Consider the following 9,969-nt stretch of genomic DNA (forward strand, 5'->3'; position numbering starts at 1 on the left):
AGCTTTGCTGGATAAAGGTGGAAAGAGAAACACATGCGGCTTTCACACCAGCGCTTTTCCCTTTCTAGCTCCTAGCTAGAGCTTTTCTGGTTCAGCTCCGGTTTCCCTTTTCAGCTCCCGCTCTGTTCACATCGCCCAGCTGCCGCTGCTGCGTCATGACGTCACCGTTTACATCGCTGATTTTCTCCCCAACGGAGCTCACAACAACAACAACAACAACGGGGGGGGGGGGGGGGGGGGAAGCCTGGTTAGTGTTGCCTGACTTTATAAAGTGTGTTTTTTTTTTATAAGTGTGTGGTTGCCTTCTAGTCACTTTGCTCAGCGCTACTGCTTGTAGGCAGGCATGACGAGACTCTTCAGTCGACCCATGGCATGTTCAGGGTAGGTGGGTTTAGTTTCCTGCACGCCTCGACGTAAGAGAGACGTAAGCGACGCCGCCTCTAGCTCCGAAGCTCTTGCCTCTAGACCGACAATTTTTTGGAGCTGGAAGTGAACCGCATTCCGGAGCTAAGAGGCGGCACCGCTGCGGTGTGAACAGGAAAAAACGCCGGTGTGAAAGGGGCTGAAAAACTCTTTAAATAATTAATAGAAACTGACTGCACTGATTTAGCGTAAATGCAATAACCTCCACTCTCCAGGAGTTACCGACTTTATAAGAACATCCCATTATTTAGTTCTCTTTTACACGAATGGGTGATTGCTATTCACATGAATGCTAACCCTTCTGACGTGTGACCTTATGTGAGAATGCTGCTCATTGACTCAAGTAAACCACTAAATATTAAACTAAACTTGAGAGTCATTGTCCGAGTTACTCTGGATACACATTGTCTTTCTCTTCAGTAGAAACTGATATCCATTTCCTATAAAAGATCTCTTGGTTAATGCTCTCAATCATCATGTTTCATTTACCTCACCTTTTATAAACACTACAATGAGACACTTCACTCTCCTGTTTCAAAAACACAAGTTTGCAATGAAATCATTTTTTTATTCTTTTTCAATGCTGCATGGGTTCCAGAAATACTCCAACTGGGTAATCCTAATTCGGATTCAGAAGGAAATGCTGGGTCTTTTTCAGGTTTCTGACAGATCATTCTAACAGCTCCGGCTTCAGCTCCACCTCCACAGGGAAATGGTTACTGACAGCACGTGCCTGAGAGAAACAGAGAAAACATTATTTCAACATTTGTTGTTCTTCCAACTTGGCATACAGAACATAGTCTCAGGTAAACTTCTAACAGGTGGTTTCTTTGCACAAGATGTTTTTTTAGATTGTCAACTCAATAGTTCAAAAAATCACAAGCATTACTTAATCTAGAAATCAAGTAATCTAGTTCCTGACTGTAGTGACTACTCCTGTCAACTCTCACATCTCTGCACGCCTAATAACTTCATCTGTTCATCTGTTATCAGCTCAATATAATGATTTGCTCATCCACAGTGACATTAGATGTCAGAGCAAAGGAAACGTCTTGAAATAGCTGTTTTGTGTTAGTTAGATTATCTATGGCTCACATGGAATGATCATTAAGGTCTGATGCTATTTCAAAATGTCAAATATTTCATTTGATAAAATGCTGATCTTCACTGAAATAATATGCAGTCATGCTTTATTTTAGTTACGTACACTTAGGCTGAATTACTTTAGTTAAATGAGTGAGATTCTAAATATGGCTCACATGGAGTGATTTGAGGTGTCTGATGCACTTTATAGTTTAAGTTTGTACAATACATGTGTTTATTGATTGATGGTTAAATGAGTAAGTGCTTCACATGTACTGACTTCTGAACATGCCATTTAAATGTGTGTTGTTTCAATAAAATGCGTCACTCAAACAAGATGCGCTGGCGAGGAGGATGTCGTGAGACAGCGTCACGCAAATTTGAAGATCGAGATGAAAAAACTTTCGCCACAAATGTTTTTGTCTTTCCGCATCCATGAATTGACTTTACATGTAATCGTGACGCGGTCCAGTGTGAACGTACCTCCTTCGGATGATATGCCTTTATGAAGTTAAAGACCTCAGCTTTCACCACTCCCTTGTTCATTTCAGTGGTGACGACAATCCTGCAGAAACAGGAAGAGAGGCGGGATTAAGAGTGTGTGTGTGTGCATGCAAGTGTCTTCGTGATTATCTGTGTGTGTTCACCTGTCATGAGTCTGTATAGGCTTTTCTGCCAATGTAGTGGCAACGTTGTCCTTGATCAGCCAGTAGAATTCCTTGTCGGTGAAGAGGCGGATATCATCCCAGTCGCTTTTGTTATTCCTTTTGTTGACTTTGACATACGCTCCGCCTGCGTTGAAGTCTCCGAGCACCATGATGTTCTGCAGGCAGAGGGAAACGGCTCAAACTAATTATTTGCAAACTAGATCAGAATAATGTCATGGTAATGGGCAATCTGAAAAACACAAATGTAATCTCCTCCTATCTAAATGTTGCTCTCTGACGTCCACTCATTTTACACCAGAAAGAACTTCTCTATGTGAGTCATGATGGAGATTTAAGTTAATATTTTGAGATATTACGTTTTATTTGACAATTCTTTTTTGAAAGATCTCTTCTTTTGTTTTGAGTGTGTTTCTACGGTTGTATTGTATGTCTTGTACGGGGTATTACATTGTTCGTCCATTTGAGTTTGGCCTCCTTCACCACGTCAACAAGGGCATCAATTTCTTTTACAGCTTTGTCCGTTTGGGTGTGAATGGGGATCAGAACAAATTCCTTACCTGGAGACCAGGAGAGAGAGAGGAGTGAATGAAGAGAGACAATGACAACAGAAGAAATACCGTTAAAGTAAGTAAATGTGCTTCATCACATTCAACCACTAACACAAATTAAGTCTTTAAAATCTGGCAGGAAAGACTTGAAACTTGAAAAAGTAGGTATTTTTAATTTGGCACTGACTGAGGTAAATGTAACAGAAAATATAAAACCGACTGAATGATAGAGTTTTTAAAGTGGTGTTGGTGACGGACAGACCTCAGGATCTCCTCTCACACAAGTCTGGTGCTTAGTTCTCTATAATAGATAATCTACATTTCCAGTGAAAGAACAGAGTCTCTCCTCTAATACCGGTCTGTGTGGAGGAAAACTTGACGACGAAGGGCGGTCTGTCGAAGACGCCTGCCGTGTCATCGTATTGGAAGCTGTCTTCTTGATCTTTCACGGTCACCGTCTCATCGCTGCAGAGGAAAGATGGAATTCTTAATTTTGAAGACGTCTCCAAACAGTGGATCGAGTTCATCGACTCGTTCTCATGGTCACATATTCACACAACTCCTGGAGCATTTTCTATGCTGTTTACACTCTTTATCAAAACACATGTTTTCTCTTTCTGCTCACTGATCTGGGGAATTAACAAAGCAATACATACAGAAGATCATTTAACTGTTGGTGTTTTGATTTTGCCCTTTTGTGTTTTACCTGTAGAGGAAGAGGTATCTCTCCTTACGGCTGCTGGGACCCAGGTAACCACTGGAGATGTTTCTGAACTGATGAGAACCTCTGGGGAGACATATACATACCTTTTGTTTATCTTAAATCTTAATTCGAGTTGATGATCTGTCAAACTTTTTACAAACTTAACCTAAGTCTATAGAATACTGTTTGTAGGCCAGGACTTCTCCACAATACTTCATTCAGATATTTTCACTCGTTTTGCCAAAATACTGCGATTACTGAGATTTGGATATTGCAGTAGTCAATATAACATTTAGATTAATGAAGCAGCCCTCACAGTGTGTGTGTGTGTTAGAATACTGTGTTTGCTCTTCATACGTCTTACTTGTTAACAAGCTCCATGAGTCTTTCGGTTACTGTGCCATCTTTGTCGCGGAGCTCCTGGATCAGAATGATGTCATAGCGCTGGACAATCTGAAGAAAAAAATTCTGATTGGTCAATTCTGACGGAAGTACTAAAGGAAACAGCAGAAGAAGACAGACAGGAAGTGAACACTAAAGGGAAGAGCAGAAGAAGACAGACAGGAAGTGAACACTAAAGGGAACAGCAGAAGAAGACAGACAGGAAGTGAACACTAAAGGGAACAGTAGAAGAAGACAGACAGAAGTAAACACTAAAGGTAACAGCAGAAGAAGACAGGCAGAAGTAAACACTAAAGGGAACAGCAGAAGAAGACAGGAAGTGAACACTGAAGGGAACAGCAGAAGAAGAAAGACAGGAAGTAAACACTGAAGGGAACAGCAGCAGAAGAAGACAGACAGACAGGAAGTGAACACTAAAGGGACCAGCAGAAGAAGAAAGACAGGAAGTAAACACTGAAGGGAACAGCAGAAGAAGACAGACAGGAAGTGAACACTAAAGGGACCAGCAGAAGAAGACAGACAGAAGTAAACACTAAAGGGAACAGCAGAAGTAGACAGACAGAAGTAAACACTAAAGGGAACAGCAGAAGAAGACAGACAGGAAGTGAACACTGAAGGGAACAGCAGAAGAAGACAGACAGGAAGTAAACACTGAAGGGAACAGCAGAAGAAGACAGACAGGAAGTAAACACTAAAGGGAACAGCAGAAGAAGACAGACAGGAAGTGAACACTGAAGGGAACACCAGAAGAAGACAGACAGGAAGTGAACACTGAAGGGAACAGCAGAAGAAGACAGACAGGAAGTAAACACTAAAGGGAACAGCAGAAGAAGACAGCCAGGAAGTGAACACTGAAGGGAACAGCAGAAGAAGACAGACAGGAAGTAAACACTAAAGGGAACAGCAGAAGAAGACAGACAGGAAGTAAACACTAAAGGGAACAGCAGAAGAAGACAGACAGGAAGTAAACACTAAAGGGAACAGCAGAAGAAGACAGACAGGAAGTGAACACTAAAGGGAACAGCAGAAGAAGACTCACAGGAAGTGAACACTAAAGGGAACAGCAGAAGAAGACAGACAGGAAGTGAACACTAAAGGGAACAGCAGAAGAAGACAGACAGAAGTCTAGTAAACTCTGTACATGTCTCCTCAAGGTGCTGAATGTTCTCTAAAAGCTGCATGTGTTGTCAAGTTGCTGGAGATGTTTCTTCATGTGTTTTTATATCTGCATCCTTTCTGAAGCTGCAGCGTGTTTCTCCTGATGGAAGAGTTTGGGCCGTAGCAGCACGTTTACACCTGCTGGCCACCGTAGCTGTTTAGTGCTGCACTTCAGCATTATGTTTAAAATTACCATTACCTCACAAAACAATCATTGTTTTCCAAGAAAAGGAAACTTAAACAGGAAGAGGGTTACTATGTTTCACTTGCCAAGATACAGTCAAAACAACGAAGAACAAATAAGTATTGGATACCAAATTGAGTTTCAGACCTCTGTGATGATGTCTATCGCTTTGATGATCCCTTTTGGAGTCGTGACTTCTTTATTGAATTTCCCGTGTCCAAAGTTTTCAATATTGAAGGCTCCAATCAGCAGACAGGAGGTCACATGCAGCAGGGCCAAGAAGAGACCCAGAGCACAGAGCAGACGCATCCTGGGACTAACAGAGACATATTTTTTAAATACTTGGTAATCAAATCAAACTTTATTTGTATTGCACTTTTCAAACACAAAGGTAATTCAAAGTGATTTGTTGGTTTTCCCACAATGTCCTCTTTGGGTCAAAATGCAATTATTATATTAAGAATATTAAATATTTGTAATGTTTGCTTTGACTGAGTGGTAAAGTCACGAAACAAAATTGAACTCCAACATATTGTAATAGATTTCAGTCGTCTTAGGAGGACGGGTTAGTGGTGTCAGTCACTTACGCACTTTCATTGCTTAAGGAGAATATATTCAGTGTTGTAAAGTAACTAAGTAGATTTACTCAAAGACTGTACTTAAGTACAATTTTGAGGTACTTGTACTTTACTTGAGTATTTCCAGTTTATGCTACTTTGTACTTCTACTCCACTACAGTTCAGAGGTAAATGTTGTACTTCTACTCCACTACATGTATTTAATACCTTTAGTCACTTCACAGATGTGGATGAATGATGTGAAATATAATCAAGTGTTAAATCAGACTTTAGTTCCACCTGGAGTAAATTCACAAGCTACCCTGCAGTATACAAAGTCATTCAAACTAGCTGCACCTTTACCAGCTTTGAGAACACTTTCATGATCAATCATTATAAAACATATCATATATATTATTCTGAAATGGACCAATCTGCACAATGACTACTTTTACTGTCGCTACTTTCACTATATTTTGATGATAATACTTTTGTACTTTTACTTGAGGAACATTTTGAATGCAGGACTTTTACTGAAACAGAGTATTCCTACACTCTGGTACTTCTACTTTTACTCAAGTACAAGATCTGAGTACTTCTACTTTTACTCAAGTACAAGACCTGAGTACTTCTACTTTTACTCAAGTACAGATCTGAGTACTTCTACTTTTACTCAAGTACAAGATCTGAGTACTTCTACTTTTACTCAAGTACAAGATCTGAGTACTTCTACTTTTACTCAAGGACAGATCTGAGTACTTCTACTTTTACTCAAGTACAAGATCTGAGTACTTCTACTTTTACTCAAGTACAAGACCTGAGTACTTCTACTTTTACTACAAGATCTGAGTACTTCTTCTACTTTTACTCAAGTACAAGACCTGAGTACTTCTACTTTTACTCAAGTACAGATCTGAGTACTTCTACTTTTACTCAAGTACAAGATCTGAGTACTTCTACTTTTACTCAAGTACAGATCTGAGTACTTCTACTTTTACTCAAGTACAAGATCTGAGTACTTCTACTTTTACTCAAGTACAGATCTGAGTACTTCTACTTTTACTCAAGTACAAGATCTGAGTACTTCTACTTTTACTACAAGATCTGAGTACTTCTACTTTTACTCAAGTACAGATCTGAGTACTTCTACTTTCACTCAAGTACAAGACCTGAGTACTTCTCCCACCTCTGAATATATTTGTAAATCAAAAGGTACTCACGTTGAAGTGTCTTGAGTGTGATATCAGCTCAGCTCACAGATCCTCCAATGCGTTGTCGTAAAGGTCTGAATTTGGAAAGAGAGAAAGAGAGAGAGTAAAAATCCACTCAATAAACTCAACGTGGAGAAAAAATACGTTTCAGGCAAATTTCATTAAAGTGGACCTATCATGCTATATTTGAACAATATATTATAGGGCCATACCTATATAAAGTATATAAATATAGTTTTTTTTTCAAAATACCAAACAGATCCTGCATTTTAGCCATGCCTCATTTCGCTCCATTTTGCTCTTTCCAGCCCTGTCTTTGCAGGGGGCTGATTCTGTGAGCTGCAGCTGACCCCATTAGGCGCTTTCACACCGGAGTACTTTTCCCTTTTAGTTCCGATAGTTCCTGGGATTTTGCGTTCACACCAAAAAGAGAACTTAGTTGATGAGAACTTTACCCCCCTTCTTAGTCCCTGCTAGAGAGGTGGTACTTTCCTGTGGAGAAACAAGTTCCACATTTCTGATTGGCTGGGCGAATTGCAAACCACGCCCCGTAAAACTCTGAAAGGTTTTGTGAAGTCGCCATTTTTATTTGCTCGCATCAGCATTATTAGCATTAGCATTAGCCCCGCACACCAACGGAGAGAGACTAACTTATGGCAACACAAAAAAAAACATGGGAGCGGTGGAGATGAGGAGGTGTCGGTGTTCTGGCCATTTACTCAGAAGGCTTCAGTAGGGAGCTCGGGGGGCGGGGCTTAAGGGGCGCATGCTCTGTGATCCTTTTCATATGTTCACCTGGTCATTATAAACGTTTTGTGTGCTGTAATTTACCCATCTTTCATCAAAGATATGAACTTCATTCGCATGTGTATCGATACACGGACGCCAAGTATCGATATTTTATTATATAAACTGTACCATATCCCTCCGAAAGATGGTCGTACACATGACTGATGATTTCTATTTTATTGAAAACTCCAAAAACCAACGTAAGAGCTACAGAAAGACACAAAACAACAAATACATTTAAGCTACATCCATATGAGCATTACTTTAGAATACCATTAAACAAGAGAACTTCTAATAGTTAGCAAAGTTATAATACAGTATATAAACGAATTATGAAACCACATTTATATATAGTTAAAAATACTTATAATCAATGTTAAAGCAGTTATAATTTTAAATCTTGACTGTAAGACAGATGGACAGTTATCATGTAATAGTTATACTGTGATGCACCTGATCCTGAACGCAGTCTTTTCCCCTGTTGGAACATTTAGTCAGGCAATGTCCTGAAGCACAATTTACTTTTTTACATTTCTACTCCACTACATTAAAAAAGCCAGTATTGTGCTATTTCCTCCTTTTTACGTCTGAAAGTATTTGTTAGAGCCATTTTCATTTCATTACTATGGTCTGAACGTTAGGCTTAATAATAATATAAAGATTTAGATTAAACTCTTAATCATTTATTTTTGTGAGTCATACTATGGTTTAAAAGATATTAATTTAAGGCTCACTTATTTGTTGTCAAATGTGCGTCAGGTATCACGTGCACGGCTAAATGCCTGGATATGGCAGGACAAGGGGACACAGCTGATGGGGATGAGACGGGGAAGCGGTAAAGTATTTTGATCGTGTTCTTTTTGTTCTTTTGTGGATACTGATAACTTAGTTGCTATGAAGCGAGGAAATGTGTCTTCCTGTTTCTATGCCGTCTGGACCAATGAATAAAGCTCATCTGATTCAACAACGATCTCCGCTACATTCCTTTGGAAACAAAGAGAGGCGCGTCAAAACCCACAACCCCGACAGAGATGTGGCTATTAAATGTAGACACGGATTAAAACGCCACCACAGTATTCATGTTTTCCTCCAGGTGAGTTCCCCATGAACTCTAAAGTGATGCAACATTACTGTCTTTCTAATGTCTCTGCAGCACTTAGAATAGTCTGTCTTATTTACAGCTGATCTACAGTACCTGCTTGATTCAATTTGTTCTTAACTTGTGTCTTCATTGTTGATTTCACCTATTGTATTCAGACACAATGCACTTCTACACAAAGACTTGTAAACATATCACTACACCCCTGCATATAACAGAACATCAAACTAAATCAAGCCAAAATCAAATACCAAGATACTGTATGTCAAAATGAAAGTACAGCTTTAACCTTAGGGTGTTTTCACTATGTATTCTCACCTTACTCTTAAGACCAGGCAGACACCCTCAGAGATGAGCGGAGTTCAAGTGTTTCAGAGAGACCAAAGCTCAAAAGCCAGAAACCAAATGAGTCAGTTCTTTGTCTGAACACAGATCATTTATACTCTCCCACCTCTCTTTCTATCTGATTCCACATCTTGGAAGGGAGTTGTCATTGTTGGAATGCTATAACAACATTAAAACTCAGTTAAATAAAGAAACCATGGTCTATTGCGTCCTGTTTAAAAGTTGGCATGAAAGTTGTGATCTCTATTTACTGAGTAGGAAGGGCAGGGGTTTTCGGTTCCTCTTCTTCTGAGGAAAAATAATATTTGCAGAATGCTTGCGGTGACGATCACATGCCATGTTTTGTTGACTATTGTCAATGTAGACAAGGCTGTGTCCTTAGTTGAAAGTAGTATCACTTTTGGACAAGGCAGTGCGCACCGCTTGTCATGTGACGATGAACAACCAATCATAGCCTGCTCTCCTGTCTTCAGTAAACACCTGTCTTCGGTATGAGAAGCATATTGTATTACTGTAGGGTCTACGATAGCCAGAGTTTAGGATCTGTACACTGTTTCCTCTTATTGGACATTGTATGAGCTCTGCTGCCACAGAGACAGAATGCACTTCTACACAAAGACAGATTTAACATCAGCAAGATACTGCCATTTCAATACTTATAAAAAAAATAATGCAGTCGGTTTGAGGATAAGGTTTTAACAAAAAGAAGTGGCCCTTTTTTAAATTACAAATGATATGTATTGTCTTTCGTAGGGTAGATGGTCACATAGTTTAGTACTTACTGTTACGCAACAGGGTT

General features: G+C 39.7%; 1 protein-coding gene across 3 annotated transcripts in view; it reads right to left on the reverse strand.

Annotated features, from left to right (window-relative positions):
- The window catches only part of LOC117479102 (deoxyribonuclease-1-like), a 58,064-nt gene extending 48,748 nt beyond the window's left edge, over positions 1 to 9,316 (reverse strand). Inside the window, exons 1-10 of one of the 3 annotated variants that reach the window (XM_034126125.1) lie at positions 9,144 to 9,313; positions 6,947 to 7,011; positions 5,317 to 5,485; positions 3,790 to 3,878; positions 3,429 to 3,509; positions 3,078 to 3,187; positions 2,622 to 2,731; positions 2,154 to 2,329; positions 1,990 to 2,071; positions 977 to 1,156 (exon numbers count right to left, since the gene is read on the reverse strand). In XM_034126125.1, the coding sequence (XP_033982016.1) occupies positions 1,094 to 1,156; positions 1,990 to 2,071; positions 2,154 to 2,329; positions 2,622 to 2,731; positions 3,078 to 3,187; positions 3,429 to 3,509; positions 3,790 to 3,878; positions 5,317 to 5,478 (873 nt within the window). In that variant the 5' untranslated portion in view covers positions 5,479 to 5,485; positions 6,947 to 7,011; positions 9,144 to 9,313 and the 3' untranslated portion in view covers positions 977 to 1,093. Of the gene's footprint in view, positions 1 to 976; positions 1,157 to 1,989; positions 2,072 to 2,153; positions 2,330 to 2,621; positions 2,732 to 3,077; positions 3,188 to 3,428; positions 3,510 to 3,789; positions 3,879 to 5,316; positions 5,486 to 6,946; positions 7,012 to 9,143 lie in introns of those variants that run through there. The other 2 variants (XM_034126124.1, XM_034126126.1) reach the window with 2 other exon arrangements.
- Positions 9,317 to 9,969: the final 653 nt, after the last annotated feature.

The sequence above is a fragment of the Trematomus bernacchii genome, unplaced genomic scaffold (genome assembly GCF_902827165.1).
Source record: "Trematomus bernacchii unplaced genomic scaffold, fTreBer1.1, whole genome shotgun sequence".
In the NCBI taxonomy this organism is placed as follows: Eukaryota; Metazoa; Chordata; class Actinopteri; order Perciformes; family Nototheniidae; genus Trematomus; species Trematomus bernacchii.